At 37.3% G+C, this 18860-nt stretch overlaps 1 protein-coding gene across 2 annotated transcripts in view; it reads left to right on the top strand.

Annotated features, from left to right (window-relative positions):
- Nucleotides 1-18860, top strand: part of TMTC1 (transmembrane O-mannosyltransferase targeting cadherins 1) — a 230195-nt gene that overhangs the window by 111566 nt on the left and 99769 nt on the right. For both annotated transcript variants that reach the window (XM_074325861.2, XM_074325860.2), the window contains exon 8: nt 12159-12348. In XM_074325861.2, coding sequence (XP_074181962.2) covers nt 12159-12348 — 190 coding nt within the window. The remainder of the gene's footprint in view (nt 1-12158; nt 12349-18860) is intronic.

Here is an 18860-nt window from a genome sequence, read left to right as displayed (position 1 = left end):
GCTTTATCTCTTTTGCTGGATTTATAAACTCTGAACAACATTTAGAGAATCTTTGCTTCTCTCTTGCAAGTACTGTATCTTCTGTTAAAGTGTGTGTAATAAATTACTGTATTATTAGGTGAGAATTTTCAGATTAGCATCCTCTCCCTTTAATAATTGCTGTAGTTTTTAATTTTAATTACATGTAGTTTAAAAAGTCCAAAGAGCTTTTAAGAGTATCTTGGTCAAGTTTTCCTTTGCTTCATGTGATTTCTTGTGACTTTAGTTCTGAAATTCCTTCTCTTTTAGATTATCTACCTCCATGTGTTTAGCTAGGATGAAATACCCACTTTTTTCTGCTTAACAAAACTGAGGCACAAAATCATTGTGGTATGCTCCTGAGAAACCTTTGTTGAGAAAAATTGTCTGAGATAAGGGACTAAGGCAAAAGATGACTGATTGTGTGACAGTCTCTGTAATGTCGGATGTTATCTAACAAGCCTAGAGGAATGCAACTGTGGTTGACTTACAATTTACATTTACTATATTTTACAACTTAGAATTTAACATATAGAAATCAGGTAAGTGTCACTATTTCTTTTTTCTCTAGTAGAAGATAAAACCTAAAATGTTATAGCTTTGTTGCCTTGCAAGACATTGAGCAAATTTATATCTAATTTACCAATCTCATTCTGTTTTTAATAACTACGAAAAACCCTGTTTTTCCATATTCAATGTATATTTTTATATATGTGTATATTTATTTTTGTTATGTATATTCAATGCATATGTATTTAATAACAGGTTTATTGAGATATCATTTGCATGCCATACAGTTCACCTACTTAGTGTGTACAATTTTACGGTTTTTAGTATACTCATGGAGTTGTGCAACCATCACCACAGTCAATTATAGGACATTTTCATCACAACCAAAAGAAACTTTATATTCATTAGCAATCACTCCCCATTTTACCCCCGTCCCCCATCCCCCAGCCCTAGGCAACTAGTGATCAACTTTTTGTCTCTATAAAGTTACCTATTCTGGATATGTCATACAAATGGAATCATATAATATGTAGTCTTTTGTGACTGCCATCTTTCATGTGCTCAAGATTCATTCATGTTGTAGTATATGTCAGTACTTCATTCTTTTTTATTCCCCAGGAGTATGCTGTTGTATGCTTATACCACTTTTTATTTTTCCATTCATTTGTTGATGAACATTTGGGTTATTTCACTTTTTGGCTATTATCAATAATGCTGCTATGAACATTCATGTACAAAGTTTTGTTTGAGTGTATGTTTTCATTTCTTTTGCATGGTTACTTAGGACTGGAATTGCCAATTCTGTATGTAACTTTTTGAGGAGCTGCCAGACTGTTCACCAAAGCAGCTGCACCATTTTACATTTCTACCAGCAGTACTGAGCGTTCCGTTTCTCCACAAAAGATTGTCTTTTTGACAATCTTTTTTTTTTTTTTTTCAATCATGGCCATGTGAGTGGATGTGAAATGGTATCATTGTGATTTTCATTTGCTTTTCCCTGATGGCTAATGATGTTGAGCATCTTTTCATGTGCATATTGGTCATTTCTATATTTTCTTTGGAGAAATGTCTATTTAGCTCCATTGTCCAGGTTTTAATTGGGTTATTTGTCATTTTATTATTGAGTAGAAAACCTCATATATTCCAGTTATAAGTCCCTTATTAGATACATGATTTATAAACATTTTCTACCTTGCTATGGGTTGTTTCACTTTCTCAGTGGTGTCCTTTGAAGCACAAAGGTTTTCCATTTCGGTAAATTCCAATTTATCTACTTTTTAATTGCTGTTGCTTATGCTTTTGGTGTTATAGCTAAGAAACCTTTGCCTAATTCAGACTTTCTTGCAGTTTAACTGGCTTTGTCAAGTTTCTGGTTCCCTTATTAACAAGTTATATAAAACTTTAGTTTTCACTGTGTATTTTTATGAAGATTATGTTTTCAATATTTTTTAAATTGTATTTTGATACAGTTCGTCTTAGTAGTTTGGGTGCCATTTAGAATTTGACTTTTTAATTCTTGACCATTGGGTATGTCAAATCACAAAGAAGATCAATACAGATTTTGGGGGGTGAGCATTATTCAGGATATGCTTGTAACGGTACCCTTAATCTTTTACCTTTTATTTTAATCCAAACATTTAGGTTGTATTAGCTGTCAGTAATTCCATATGATCAATCAATAACCTTTTCAACCTGTAATTAGGATTGTGTGGATCAATTGAATGACATGACTTTGAATTATAAATGTTTCACTTTTGACTTGAAAAGAAGAGCATAACTGAAAGTTAAAGAACAGAGGAGATACTGTATTTTAAGTGCACAACTTTCCTTAATAAGAAGTTCCCCAGGCCCAATAGTCTAAACCAAACCCAATTCTGGATTCTGATGCCCAAAGACTGTGCTTCTTTGGTTTCGGTGGAATTTCATTTGAGAAGTGATAGAATAGATTTATGTGCAACTTGTCCTGTCAGAGAATTGTCATTTAGCCCAGGATTTACTCATCTGTTTATATGTCTCTTTAGAAATGTGATACTTCAAAATTCAATCTTGCCAATCTTGAATTAAAAATAAAAACAAAAGCCCCTGTTAAGTATGGCTTGTGCATAGGGCAGAAGCCTGCAGAAGAGATAACCTGTTTCCACCATGTTTCCACTCTCTAGCCTGTGTAGTAATTGGTTTTCTTTCTTACCAGATTTGAAGGGGGCAGAATGGAAAGCAGTATATATGTGCTGGAAGAAGTGTCGCTGTTATAATATTGAAAATGGTTGTCTTCAAATCCAGGAAATAGATAAAATAGGATTTACGGTTAAAGAATATAGAGTTCTATTAGCATCATGTTTTTTTCCTGAGATGCGGTCTTGGATAAGCAGGTAGAATGTATTTGCTTAAGTGAGTAGATCTGTTTCTCATACTCAATAATATAGGCAAAGGCTTGTATTACTTTATAGGAAAACATCAAAATATGAAATGATGTTAAGATGGAACTCAACATCCGTCTTTAAAGAAGCTTCTTTTTTTTACAGTTCTTTTTTTTAAAGATTTTTATTATAATATAGCTAACAAACAACATTATATTAGTTTCAGGTATACACCATAGTTATTCAACATTTATATACCTAAAGAAGTGATCTCCATGATGTCCCGCAACCATCTGATCCTGTGTCACACTATCACAATGTAATCAACTGCTACATTCCCTATGCTGCACATTACATCCCCATGATTTAGCTGTTTTATACCTGTAAATTTGGACCTCTTATTTTCCTTCACCTTTTTCCCGTTGTCAATTTTTCAGATACAGTTGACATTCAATATTATTTTATATTAATTTCAGTTTCACAGCATAGTGGTTAGACATTTATGTAATTTAAAAATTGATCCCCCTGACTAGTCTGGTACCCACCTGGCGCTATGCATAGTTATTACCATATTATTGACTGTAGTCCCTGTGCTTTACTTTACATCCCCATGACTATTTTGTGACTCTTAATCCCTCCCATCTATCACCCCAATAAATCTAGTACCCACCTGACACCATACATAGTTATTTCAATATTATTGACTATATTCCTTATGTTATACTCTACATTAAAGAAGCTTTTTTTTTTAATTTCCATTTTCAGTTGATAGTTTCAAACCACAAAAGCCTTAGGTTGTTACAGCCAGGGGGCACTTTGTCTTCCTAATATTTATAGCTCTTAAAGCCGCAAATATCGGCCTATCTCATAATAAACTCTGAACAAATTGACTTAAATTTAAATTAGTATTATTTTTTTTAAATGCACTGTGTGTTTAAAGAGATCTGGGCAAAATGAGCTGCTCTGTTCTTGCTTTAGCAACAAGCGGGACCTTGTGTTAGGAGGCCCTCCGTACATGTGTTTTTTGAAATGAAACTGAAGTTACTCTGATTTTTGAAGCAGTGATTACCAAACTGAGTGAATAGAGTCACCCAGGAAGCGTGTAAAAAAATAAAGATTTCCTGGTTCATGTTGTAGACATTCTGATTGAATAGGGCGCAAGGTTGGGTAAGAGAATCTTAATTTGACCAGCAACCTAAGTGTGTCTGGAGGGCAGCGTATGTTACCCTTTTAGTAATCTTCAAGTATAAACTGTGTCCTCTGTGGCTAAAGAGCTCTCTACAAAGGGGCTGTTGTCCCCATCATGTATTTTCTATTCTGTTCATAGAAAAGCAGAAAATGATGAAAGGGATTATCAAGGTCGATGAGTGTAGTTTTCCCAACTGAAATGACACTATGTAATAGTAATTTATCTAATTTGTCTTGGACCCTGGGAATGAAGGGGAGAAATACAAGGAAGAGGAAAGAGAAGGGAGTCAGAAGAGGGAGCTTGTAGAGGTAGCAAATTATATCTCTGGCCTAAGGGCCAGTTCTTAGAAAATGCTGGTCTGGATCACTTGTTGACACTTTACTGCTTGAAGAAAACTGTGTAATTCTTTAAGTCTACATATTGTGTTTTTATTACAATTGTAAATCCCTGAGAAGCAGATAACAATGAAAGAAATCTTTAATTTTTTGCTAACATTAGAACAGAAAAGCAAAAATTGCTTTTCATAGTGAATAAAATACCAAGCCCATGTTTTTCTTTCAGGATTCTATTTCTTGCTATGTGGTACTCTAACAAACATTTTAATCAATGCAATCCTCTGTTTATTGTGCTGTATAGGAGATTACACACTGGTGTTAAATTTATGTCAGCCCTGCCTTAACTAAAAGCTAAAGTTGTTTTGTTGTTGTTGTTGTTTGGTTTTTTAAAATAAAAGCTCAGGTTCATCTGGGCTGTTCAAGGAATAAGCAGTCGGGGTTTCGGGCAGGTTCTTCTCCACGGAATATCAATATTTGATCCATCAGATTTCCTTTCAGTTCTCTACGTTAATAACGAAGTGGCAGTGGAGAAATCATATGTGGAGCCAGAAAACCGTGTGCTGTGTGCAGGCTCTGCTATGGGCTTGTGGTGGGGAACATTGAACAGGTGACAGACTCCTTAGGCTATTTCCCTTACTGCAAAAATGAGGGCAATATCCACTTCATAGAGATTGTGCTGGGATCAGATTATCCTTATATGCAAATATTTTGTAAGCTAGAAAATGCTGCACATGTTTAAAGAGTTTTTCACGTTACTGGATGTAGTTCGTTAGGATAGCTGCAGGATTCTTGCATGGAAATCTGGAAACCTGTGCCTGATGCATAGTAAACAGTCCGTACATGGTTTTTCAATGGACGCTAAACCTGTGCTCCATGAGACAGAGTATACTGGTTTGAAATAAAGATGTTAAATACTTTACAGAGAGATACAGTCCTTAGATAAGAAACGAACCAAGTCATTAGTTTTGCAGAAGAGTTTATTTGCTTTGGTAAAGATACATGGATAAGAAGTTGTTGCTGATAGTCTTAGATGTTGAAATTCATTTTTTCTGCTCTGACGATGCTGTCTCAGTTAAAAAAGTTAACTGTATTAATGGTGCATTAAAAAGGTCAGAGAGATTTCAGATTCACTTTATAGTTCATGGCAACAAGAGTTCTCATTTAAACTATATTCATTGAAGTTTAATGCAAAATAAGAAAAAAATTTGCCTGGCCTCGCTTTATAATGATGCTTCTGTGACGTATGAGGGGCAGTGCCCTTACTCATACGTTCCTCACTACGTAATGGTGTGCCACAAGCTGGCACAGCACTGGGTGCTGAGAGGGGCTCCACAAAAACAGTCTTCAGTCTGCACCCTTCTGCTACGTGCCTGGACAACTGGAAACCTAGCAGCTGTCTTTCACGGGACTGCAGGAAAATAATATGGTTGCCTCAAGCCGTAATAAAAGTATAAAATTCAAATATTTCCAGATTTGTAGTCATGACTTTAATATCAGGTTCATCTCTTAAAAAGCACAGAACCCACCCATGTAAAGAGCTGAGTGCTGGGGAAATAATTATACGCAAGGCACAGCCCTGTCCCCACGGAGCCTCTGTTTCGGCGGGAAGACAGGCCCATTAAGAAGCAGTTACAGGGCAGTGTGTAAGCCATGGACTGGGGGAGCTCATAGGAGGACACCTGCCTGGTCTAGGGAGGGGGCTGTGACAGGGACATTGTCAGAGGAAGTGACACCCATGCTGGGAGCTGAAGAGTCAGGAGCAGTTAGAGTTCAGTGACCTGTGGGACTTGATGCCGAAGGATGAGCTGAGCCAATGAGGTGCTTGCTCTCAGGAATTTGAAACCTGAGAGTGAGGCATTTGGCAGTGACAGGTGTGTGAAGGCAAGAGAAAGGGAGAGGCTGGAGCCGCCCTGATGGCCATCTTTCAGCCTCAGTTCTGAAAATCCTGAATGAGAAGTCCATGAGCAGAGAGGAGATGGAGCAAATTCTAACAGAAGCAGGGCAGCTGTGAAGAACGCCTGTGGCCCAAAGAGAGGGTGCTGCCTTCTTTTCTTGTTTTGGTTCCTAAGAAGCCTGGTTTTGCTCTTGCTTTCCTGTCTTCAGAGTCTTATGGGAAGTTTTAGAAATAACCCTGCCTTTAATGGAGCTGCTTTGATTAGGATTGCTAGATCATGAAGTATGCACTTCTTATGCCTTCATGAAACTGCCTACAGTTCTCCAAAGTGGTTTAATCAATTTACAGTAGTGTTTCAAAGTTCCACTTTCTTCACATCCTCACCAACATTTGACGTCATATTTTTCATTTTAGACATTTTAGTAGGAGTCATGTAAAAAAAAGTTACATGACACATTTTAAATCCTGTACTCTCATATGACCCCTATTATTCACTGTCCTCAGAGAAAATCATGTTCATTTACAATTTGAAGCCAGTTTTATTTGGTAGCCCTGCCTGAACACTCCATCTCCCATCTTTCCACCTATTTAAATTCTGCATAGATTCTAGGACGTCATCCCTTAATCCTTCATTTTTCCTTAATCTATCATTTCTTAGAACGCCATTGAAATTTGATGTTTATATTTCACTGTTACCCAACCATATAATAAGTGTATGTATTCTCATCACTAATGCTATGAAAATGCCCTTTTGGAAGATAGGGGACTAGATCTTATTACCCTTTAGCACCTGGAAAACTGCAAAGAGCAATTATTCAACATTTACTGAATTCCAGCGAGGCTCTCCTGTGTGTGGAGAAGGGTAGTGTAGGAAGTAGCTTTCTTTGGCTGGTCCTGGGGAAGGTGAAAGGCAGGAGAAGATGTTAATGGTGATATAAGCAGGTTATGCCTGGAAAGGGCTTTTCATTACTGCTCAGCCAAGTGAGACGGTGGAGACCCTTTTGAAGCATCAGTGGTAATTCAGGAGCTGAAAATAGGGGACAGCCTAGGCAGGGGCAGGACAGATCACTGAAACTAGTGGGGAGAGGAAGAGTCAGGGCCGGGTGGGGTGCTCCACTGTGGTGGCGAAGGGGGTTTACATCAAGGCTGGTTATTGACAGTTTAGCCCGTGCCCTTCCCTACAGGACGCAATGTGGGTATAGTCAACCCAATGTCCTATATATGAAATAATGAAGCATCTTTTGGTGAATGAAAAAGAAGGATCCTTTGAACAGTAACAGCTTTATATAAAACAAGCAAGTGCTGTGTTGTTCTGCTTGCAGTATGTGATTTTTCCATATGTGACTATCATAGACATCTTTCTAGGACAAGGAAATATTTTAGGCTTACCTTATTTCTTAGCCAAAAAGATTTTTTTCAAAGGCAAAGGACAAAAATCTATGTATATTTTTGCACTTAAAGCACTCTAATTTTTCTTTTCCTTCCTTCCTTCCTTCCTTCCTTCCTTCCTTCCTTCCTTCCTTCCTTCCTTCCTTCCTTTTTTGATAAGAATGAAGATTTAAAGAGCCACCTGCTTTCATTAGGTGCTATTTGATGCGTGCCAATTCCCCCACAGCCTCTTCTTTCCTTTCCCTTTCATGTATTTCCTGGTGTATCAATGAAAATACATGACTAAATTGTTTAAGCTGAATTCCTGGCTTCCTGTATATTCCATTTTGTTGACAAGATAATTCTAAAAGCTTTCCTCCTGTTAGCAGAATTCATGGCAGAAAATTAGTAAATAATTCATTTTGGTTTTGCTGCTGCTTTAAAAAAAAAAAGAGAACCCAGCAGGGCAGAGATATTCAACATATTTCATTTCTGAAATTTTAGCAGAAATAAACAAGATGATGAGTTTGAAATGTAATTCATAGTCAATGAGTTAAAAAGAAACACTTTACTTGCTGATTACAGCTAGCTCGTCTAGCCCTCTAAAATGTAATTAGCTTTTGGCGTGATTCCAAGTGGCTTCTTTATGTTTAAATTGCAAAACTTTTCCAATGCTGTTTCAGTATTTCAAGTAGTTTCTAAGCAACATTAACCTGAATTCATATGCACTAGAAGGTAGGTGATATCTCTGGGTTTCTGTGGATAACTCATAAAAGGGGTAAATTAATAGTCTTGGGGTAAGTTAATAGTCTCGACCTTCCTAGTGTTCTAGGAAGGGAAGTTGCTGTCAGTCTGTGGTTTACTTTACTTTTTTAACCTATTTGGGTTACAGTCTGTATTAAAAGTCACAATGAGCATTTAAAAAGAAATACCTCAATAATTACATTGAGATTGTAACTTTTAAAAAATATGATTTTTTACATTTGCTTTTTGTCAGTATGGTATAGCAAGTCTAGAAAATATGAGAAACTGAGAACAACTTGCCTGGCAAGAATAAAATGTAAACTTAACATTAAAATAAAAATTTCTGCATAGAGTTCGCTGTTGTTCCATGGTTAAGAGGCAGCAAGACATAAGAAACTGTTCTTATTGCAATGCTGTTGCCTTTTCCAATATTTTCCACTAAAACAAATTTTTATTATACGCAATATCAAATATGTACAAAAGTAGAGAAAATGGCATAAAGACCCTCTCCATGCTTATTATCCAGTTTCCACAACTCATGGCCAATCTTGTTTCATTCATATCCTCACACACTTCTTCCCCTTTGCTTCCAGTCCATCATTGTGAAGCAACTCCCAGACATCATCTCATTTCATTTGCATATATTATAGAATATATTTCTAAAAGACAAAGACCATTAAAAATATAACCACAATACTATTACCACACTTTAAAAGTTAACATTGATTCTCTAGTATGATATATTCAATCAGTGTTTCCATTTCTCTGTCTCATAAGTAGTTATTTTTAATAGCTGTTTGTCTGAATTAGCATCTAAACAAAATCTGCCCGTTGTTTGCTATGTCTCTAAGTCTCTTTTAATGCATAGGTACCTTTTTCTTTCTGCCACCCTCCCTGCCTCTGTTCCCCGCCCGCCCCCCCATTACTTGTTGAAGAAACTGCCATCATTTGTTCTTTGGGATTTGCAACATCCTGGATTTTGCACATTGCATCCCTGTGGTGTCATTTAGCATGTTCCAGTGTTTTCTGTTTGATGCAGACTGGTAATAACGAGCTTGAGCAGATTCAAGTTTATTTATTTATTTTTTTGACAAGACTCCTTCATAGGTGGTAGTGTGTCTATCCATCAGGAGGATATCTGACTGTTAGTTTCCCTTTCTGTAATGTTAAAATTGATTAGTAAGTTCTAGGCACCTGATTTAGCCTGGTTCATTGATTATAAAGTACTCCTACAGCTTTTCACCTAATAACTTTTGCAGCCATATGTAATCATTGCTTATAACTATTATATCAAGAAGTCGAGACCCTCTTTCTTAAAGTAGTTTTTAAGACCTGGAGTGTAATTGAGAGACAAAGCTGCATGATATTCAGAAGAATGCTAAGTTTGATGGTTCAGCATTCTTCTTTAAAGCTGTCACAGAGAATCCTTCTGAGCTTAAACAAGAAATGTAAGAAAGAAAAGAAGAAAAGAAAAAAGTCGGTAGCTTCAGCTTAGAAGCTCTGTGAGAAAAAGAAACCCAAAGTGACCCAATGAGGTAGCGCTCTCCTGAGGCAGTCCTCTGGCCCAAGCCTAAAAGAGATATGGCAATTGTTTTGTTTTCAGTTTTGTTAAATAACAAAGCTTGGATTTTATCAAAATTTCAGTATGTACTGTATTTCCCCGAAAGTAAGACCTCCCTGGAAAATAAGCCCTACCATGATTTTTCAGGATGACATCCCCTGAGCATAAGCCCTAATGTGTCTTTTGGAGCAAAAATTAGCATAAGACCCGGTCTTGTTTTCGGGGAAACACAGTACTATACTACCGGTACATTAACATCTTATTACAAATAACAACAGAGAGCAGAGGGTTGAGAAACACCATTGAAATATCTCCACTCCTTCAACCCATTTCTCCGTTCCGGTGAATAATGAATAATCCCCATCACAGCCTCACCTGATCACTGTTCATGGTTTTCTCTGCCAACTTTGGAGGGTTAGGAGGAAAGGGAAGGAGATCAGTTGGAAAGGTCTGGGAAGGATGTTCCAAACCAGTAACTACCTGCTGAGAGGAATTCAAGGTGGTTTGACTCATCACACTGGAAGGTAACTTACAAATTCTCTCATGTAACCTCTTTGCCAATCCAAGGATCCCTCCCAAAGAATCTGACCAATGGGTGAGGATTTTTTAAAATCCCATTCTGCACTCTTATGGTGCTCATCTCATTCTGCCTCTGTAATTCTGTACATCTTCTTTTCCCCGTTGGTTTGTACATTCCTTGAGGACCAGGAGTGTATCTAATTATTCTGTTTAACCCCATATAGGATGTCCAAGATAAACACAGCTGGACATTGTGAAAGCAGTGAAAATTGATTTTATTCAGGAACTGCTGACAGTAGGGGAAAGAGCTGAGCACCCTTCTGATTTGAGCAGAGGTGATTGGGCATTTTTAAAGGAGAATGAGAGAGGGGGTTAAGCTTGGGCTCAACAGAGTCAGAGAAGTGAAAAATGACAAAGGGTTGGTCAGTGTAAATGTGCTTAGGCTGGCTAAGGCTGCCGGTTGACAGTATTTGAAGTTAGGATCTATCCTCCCGCAGAGACTGGAAGACAGCCCCTGTGTGAGTACATTTTAATGCAGTGGCTCTCAGGTCCTTTTGAAAGACATTTCTGAGTTGTAAGAGATACATATTCACAATTGTAAGCCCTATGAAGTAAACACTCTAAGAAAGGGAGGTCAGGGGCCTGTCATCAGGTATTAGCTAGAACAAACGGTAAATTCTCCAGGCAAGGATGAGCTTTCTCCAGGCATTTTAATGGTGGGGGTGGAAGAATGCAGGGGGGTGGGGGTGGGGGGAGGGGAATGGTGTCATCCTAGGATATGGCCTTATGCTTCTGGGAACCAGCCATGCTAGAGTTTGGTCATCTCCTTGTGCAGAGGTTTGGATGGAGTTTGTCATGTGCTGAGAGTTCTGAAATTCTCCAGGGTCATGAATTTGTGTTGACTGAACAAATTTTAATAAATTCAATTTTTCTACTCCGAAAGGAAGAGGGTCAGTTAGAATGCTTTCCATTTTACCTTAGTGCCTAGACACAGCCAGGAAACAGGATACTATTTTCCTTATTTTCATCATTTTCCTTCCTTAGGACCAGCAGGCTATTCCTGTTAGCAAGGACAACTAGCTATAATTGCCTTCTCTTGAAGGCTAGTCCCTTCAGTTATGAATAAGAGACTTTATCTCCCTACCCCAGATATTTTGATTTTTTGGAAATAATTCAATATGGATAAATCTGCTATAAAATGTTAATCAGTCTGTTATAAAAATGAATAAATACTTTCATATCTACTACAGGATTCAGAGCAATATTAAAAAGGAACAATTCAGATATATTTTACCCAGGAAATCATACCCTACAATGCAGTATTTCTATTACATGAGTATACTTTCATCACACTTTTCCTTCATAGCATTTATCTCGGATTATAATGCATTTATTTGTAGGATAATTTTTAAGTATGTGTCATGAAAACTAGTTCTTGTTGAAAGGCCAGCATATACCACAATGACTAGAACCTATTAGATATATTCCAAAATGATCAATTTAATGCGTAAAAGAATGACTGATGTTCCATATTACCTTGTCTTTTTCTGTAAGACAATGTTGGCAGTATAAAAATGCTATTGAATACAAACAGAGCAAATGAATGCTTGCGAAATGTCATGGACCTTGAGTTATGTTTCAGCGATTCTTCTTCTCTTCGTAGATTCCTTACCTATTCCTACCTCTTGGCCTTCAACGTGTGGCTTCTGCTTGCACCTGTCACCCTGTGCTATGACTGGCAGGTCGGCAGTATTCCCCTGGTAGAGACCATATGGGACACGCGGAACTTAGCCACCATCCTCCTGGCAGTTGTGATGACCTTACTGAGCCTTCATTGTTTAGCAGCCTTCAAGGTAATTTTCTTAAAATTAAAGTGAACTCTGCTTTTGAAGAGAGATACTCTGTACTCAATATTGCTTTTTGTTTCCCATCAGGGGGTCTGGGTCTAAATTGAATCTACACTTTTGTCTAAAAGAACTTGATGTATTTCGTATTTTCCTAGTAGGTAATGTATAATTTAAAGACCTTAGTGGGATTAACAGATCATGGTCACCTTAATTATATGATTTTCTTTTACTGTTTCTACCAAAACCCTGTAGAAATTGGATCTGAAATTTAATGTTTGTAACCGAGAAATTTTTTTCCTGCTGTGGTTGGCTAATTCTTGAAGTAATTTGTTTGATTTCATGTAATGATAAATGAGATAATGATAATGTATTCATAAGTGCTTAAAATATGGTTAAGATCCTATTTCCACTATGACCGCCTGCCTCAGTTAGTTGGGTGAGTCTCACTTCAAAAAAAAAAAGGTATGAAACTGGAAAAACCATTGCAAGCAACCATTTCACAAATGATCAAAGAACCTGAAAATGTTTTCTTATAAAAAACAGCTACTGCCGTGTGTGAGCTGCTTCCTGCCTGAGGGTAGTCCCATCCCCATCCCCACACCCCCACCTGTCTGGTGTTAAGAACCCCCAGGTTTACTAGCTAGAGGTGGCTGGTTTAGTTTGGGAGGATATCAAAGCAGCCAGAAATTTAAGGGGGAGATTTTGGAAGCAGAAAGCACTAGAAGGGCTGAGATAAAATGATCTCCACACATTCGTGGCTGATTGCTAAACAGCGTGTGTGCACATGGTACTCCTTGGGGAGCACAGGCAAACCTGAACACTTGGGGAGACTTGCTTATTTGCTGCAAATTTACATGAAGTCTTGATTCCATGCACAGTTTGGGTGGCAGAGTGTAGAAGTTCCACTGGCTTGACTTGTGTGTATAACCTCTGTTGAAATTGTTGGCTGATCACACAGCTATGCGGGCACAAGAGAGATTTTCCCAGAGATCCAAGTAAAAGGGAAAAAAAAAAAGGAGAAAAAATTTCAGCTCTCTACAGAGAAACAGGTTTTTCAGTTTGCGTTCAGGCAAGTTTATCAGATAATGAAATGGGAAAACCAGCAAATTTCCAAAGAACAAAATAGGATAAAGAGTCATCAGAATGTATGACATACAGTACTAAGTTTTTAATCAGATTACTGGACATAAAGAAACAGGAGAGTGTGACCCAAACTCAGGGGGAAAATAGTTGATAGAAAATGGAATATAATCGAGATTCTGGATCTGAACTCACCTTTATATGATCAATTGACTTTTGACAAAGTTACTGAGCTAATTCAATGGGGAAAGGATAGTCTCTAAAAGAAGCTACTGAAATAGTGGAATATCTGTAAGGAAAATATGTGAATGTTAACCCTTATCTCAAACTGTACACTTAGAAATTAATTCTAAGTGGATCATAGTCCTAAACAAAAGAATTAAGTAACACCAAAAATTCTAAGAGAAACTTTTTGTGAATTTGTGTTAAGTAAAGGTAACACATAAAGTGCAAACTACAAAAAAGTTGATAAATTAGACATCATCAGAATTGAAAATTTTGCTCATCAAAAGATAATGTTAATTAAATCAGAGGCCAGCCACAAATTGGGAGAAAATATTTGCAAAATATATATCTAAAAGAGCTTGTATGTGGGATAAAAATCTCTTAAAAGTCAATAATAAGACAAATAACTCTTTAGAAATGGTCAAAGTACTCAAATAGACTCTTTACAAAAGAAAATATACAAAGATTAATAACACATGAAAAAGATACTCAGCATCATTAATCCTTAGAGAAATTGAAATTAAAATCACAAAGTGATATCACAGCCACTAGAATGAAAAAAAAAAAAAAAAATGAGCAAAGCATTCCAGCTATGGTGATAGTAAGATTTAGCTCTTCTGTGGTGGCTTTCATCCTGAGAATTCTTTGCAAACATTAACTAAAGCCTTTGGCAATACTTGGAGGCCATTGCACTTTCTACATTTTCTTCTTTCAGAGTTTGGAAACAGCGGTTTGGTGTCTAGCTCATTTTTTTATTGCTTGGCTTGTCTGTTCTTGATCTGTTTCTACACTAGATGGGAGATACCGTATTTCTTCGAAAATAAGACCTACCCAGACCATCTGCTCTAGTGCATCTTTTGGAGCAAAAATTTAGATAAGACCCGGTCTTATATAAGATCCGGTATTATATATATATATTATATTATATTATACCCACTATTATTATATTATATTATATTATATTATATTATATTATATTATATTATACCTGCTATTATATTATATTATATTATATTATATTATATTATATTATATTATATTATATTATATTATATTATATTATATTATATTATATTATACCCGGTCTCCTATTATATTAAAATAAGACCAGGTCTTATATTAATTTTTGCTCCAAAAGATGCATTAGAGCTGATGGTCTGGCTAGGTCTTATTTTTGGGGAAACACGGTAGGAATCAGGTATTAAAAGTCAGATAGGTACTCCTACCAGTTAGTAACCTCTCAAAATGGGGATAATCCTGTTTTTTCTATGTGATGATAGTTACGAAGGGCGTGATCTTAAGGGCTCTGACTCCAGGATAATAAAAAGTAGGATTAAACTTTTATGAAAATAGAGTGCCTGCTTTATAGACATCTTCTCAGCTAAAAAGGAAAATGGATGAAAGGTTTGTAATAATGTCAGCAAAATAAACACAATTCTGTCCATCTAGGATATTTCCAAATGATATGTTACTGCTTCGAGAAGTATTGGATTGAAATTGTTTTATAATCCCTGGCTATGTTCTTAAATGTTGAGATAGTGAGGCCATACACTACATTACCCAGAAAAAAAAAACAACAACTATTGAATAAACAAGCGTATACATCGAGTCCAGGGAATCATGGAAATATTTCTTTTATTTTCACCTTTGATTGATTTTCAATCATATAAAAGCCACCCTGGTTTGTATCCAGGGGAGAGTATATTCTCTTTAGCCTCGCTACTTCTTCCTCTTTAATTCTCCTGATACTGATGGAGCATTTACTCCTCGCTGGGATTAGAGCAGTGACAAAATGAAGGTCTTGTATGCGTGGAGCTTACACTTAAAATATGTTGTTATATGCCAAGTGTTAATAAGGGTTTTGAAGATGTCTGGTCTCACAAATGAAATGACATTAGAACAGAGACATGAAGGCAGTGAAGGAGTGAGCCATGAGGCTATTGGGGGAAGAGCACTTCAAGTAGAAGGAAAGCAAGTCTCAAAGCCCTGAATCAGGAAAGCACTGGAGTGTTCACAGAATGGCAGGGAAGCTGCCATGGCTGGAGCAGAGTGGACCAAGGGTAGAGCCAAAAGAAATGACGTCAAAGAGATAATGGAGAGAGAGAGAGAGAGAGAGAGAGAGAGAGAGAGAGAGAGAGAGAGAGAGAGGATTAAGCCTTGATCTTTTAAACCTCTGCCTACTTTCCCTCTCCTGCTAGGATTCTTCTACTCGGCCTCTGGTTATGTTGACACTCAGGTGGTTTTGTATGGTTTTCTTATTGGTAAGACCAGGCCATGGAAGGGAAAGAGCCTGGAGAAAGAATTCAGGGTCTTTAAAGAACTTAGATGCTTCTCTATGTGTTGGTGGAGGGTAGGAGGTGGGGATTGAAGGATAGGGGCAGCTTAGAGTCGATAAGGATCTATAGACATATGAATCTTTCTTTTGCTAATATTAACTATATGTTTTGGGAGGCATGATATGGTCATATATACTCGCAGTCTTTGTTTCTTCTCCAATTTACGAAAATCTTCTTCTGTCATCCTTCCGTGTTATCAACCAGAGCTCTGGAGGAGGGGCTCCTCATCTGCCCTGCTACAATTGTTTAGTCTTATGTGACTCTTTAATTATTATTTCAATAAGTGACTTTACAAAGCTACAAATTAATACGTCATAAATAAAACAGCAGGTGTGTTATTTCCCAGCCCGCGACCCCACTCAATCCTACCCTCCATACCACAGGCCTACTTTGAACATTTGTTCTTATATTTGTTTACACTTACTGAAAACAAAAACAAATTCATTCTTTACAGAAGTAAGTTAAGTTCGATCCCATTACACACTGCAGCCTCTTCCAGGCCACTTGTATTACGTGTCCAGTTGGAGTATCCCTGGACATAAGCAACTCAAAGAGTAGATGTTTGACTTTTGTCAAGCTCTCGTCCACGACTGAGTGGGAGAACTAGGACACAGCATCTAAGAGTTTTCTTTCTCTAGAAATTGCTGCAGGATTAATTCAGATTAATTCTGGTTTGTCCTGTTTTCATGGCAAAAGAAATTTAAGACCTCAAGGAGTAGTTTATTATTTATCATAGAAGAGCTCACTTGGCATCCTTGAGTATTTAAATGTAGAATTTGTCTTATTTTTTTGTCTTATTTTTGTATGCCTCCACTTCATCTCCTCCTTCTGGTCATACCCTTTATTCACTGAGAATATATCTGAGTGTATATACTGTGTTTCCCCGAAAATAAGACCTAGCCGGACAATCAGCTCTAGCGTGTCTTTTGGAGCAAAAAATTAATGAAAGACCGGGTCTTATCTAATGCGTCCAAAAGACGCATTAGAGCTGATTGTCTGGCTAGGTCTTATTTTCGGGGAAACACAGCAACGTATAATGTAGAGAACAATCTAGAAATTTGTTATTGGATCGAATTCTTTTTAACCATGAATTTTAAAGTGAATTAATTTTTTCTCACTCTTTATGATGAGGATAATCACTCTGTTGGAATGTATGTACAGTAGAGATAAATAGTATTGAAGCCATGAAGTCTGATTACTCCATTCTCCTCTAGGAATAGGGAATGTTTTTACACCTGGAGAACCATCAGCTGAAGGTGCTCTCAGATTTTTCTTTATGACTCTTACAGAGACTGTGTGTCAGACAGGGAAGTAGCCAGTCTAATTAGGATTGTTTAGAGGAGTTAATACAATCAGTCCTACTCTTTATAATGACCTTTCTCCCATGTCTTCCAATGTGATTTTCCTGCATCACATAGGGAAAAACCACTAAATTATATAGAAGAGTAATTTATTTGTTATTGATTCTCTATGACGTTCACACCGTGAATGCAAAAAGGCATTTTTATAGCTTTTATAATCTTGTGGCATACGTGTGAAAGTAAAACTTGAGGGGAAAGGAGGGCAGTTAATAACTTTCCTAATACTGAACTCAACAATGAGATGTCTTTTGAGAATGAATGTCAGGGGAGGTGCCCTTCCCCAAATATGGGTCTTTCAGGGTCGCTGTTTTACTTCTTATTTCTTTATTTCTTTATTTATTTTTAGGGGAAGTCACAATTTTGTCCCAATCTATCTATCTATTCACAATCTTCCACATCATACCCTTGAAACCAACACAAATCATAGGCCACATGCTGGGCCCTGGAAAAGCGAATCAAATTCTCAGGTCTGCATGGGGACAGCTCTGTAGCCTGAGAACTGCAGGTGACCACCAGTGACAAACCTGGTGGAAGTAGAGAGGCCGGATGGGGTAGAACCAATGCGTCTCCTCACAGGGGCGATGCCTTCATCCGGGATTCTGCTTTCATGCTTGTCCCAGCCTTGCCTTGATTTACCTCCAGCTAGTCCAAACCATAACCCCATCAACGTACTGAATAGAAGGACAGCTATTTGGTGGACAGAGATGGTCAGCTGTAGATGTCTTGCATTAAAACCCCCACACATCTCAACAAGGAGGTAAGATTAAAATAAGAGCCACTATTGGAAAGTGATTATTTGGTCATAGGCTTTCTTACCTCATTCCAAAAAGGACTTGGAATAGCTTATGCGGGTAAATATAGTACAGTGGGTTAGACAAATACATAGGAAAGCTTCTGTCTCTGCCTCTGCCTCTCCTCCTTCTTCCTCTTCTCTCTCTTCTTCTTTTTTGGAGAGCTTTGATGGTCATATAGTCTCTCACAACTCTTCAGCTTTGCCGTTGTAGCATAAATTAGCTGACCCCTAGTATAGAACACCGAACTACCACAGACCCACACAGTTGAACTGAACATGCTTTCAGATTTCTGGAAATTATTGTGCATTTTGTTTAGCCAAATATTAGGTTAAGTTATTATGGTGGCATCCTGATTACTGTGGAATAACTCTTTTAAATTCCAGAATAGCCATTATAAAACCTGGTAAAATAAGCATGTTGTTTTAATACACCAAGTGGTAAAATAAAATTGAACTTGAGGAATAAAGATTGTCTTCAATGGTAAATGGCTCTGTGCCAAGGTGTTTTTTTTTGTTTTGTTTTGTTTTGTTTTGTTTTTTTCTTTCTGACCTATATTTCTCTTTTCAGGTCTCATTCTCTGCTCACTCCATGTAGTCCATCCTTTTTCTAACTTCAATCCATGAAAATCCTCCTCATACTATTAGGTTGGTGCAAAAGTAATTGCGGTTTTTGCAATTATTTTTAACCTTTTAAATCGCAATTACTTTTACACCAACCTCGTA

This window comes from Rhinolophus sinicus, chromosome 1 (assembly GCF_057876585.1).
Source record: "Rhinolophus sinicus isolate RSI-liver-muscle chromosome 1, RSI-T2T, whole genome shotgun sequence".
NCBI classification, from domain to species: Eukaryota; Metazoa; Chordata; class Mammalia; order Chiroptera; family Rhinolophidae; genus Rhinolophus; species Rhinolophus sinicus.
Note: the sequence above shows the minus strand (reverse complement) of the source record. Positions and strands in the feature narration are given on the sequence as shown.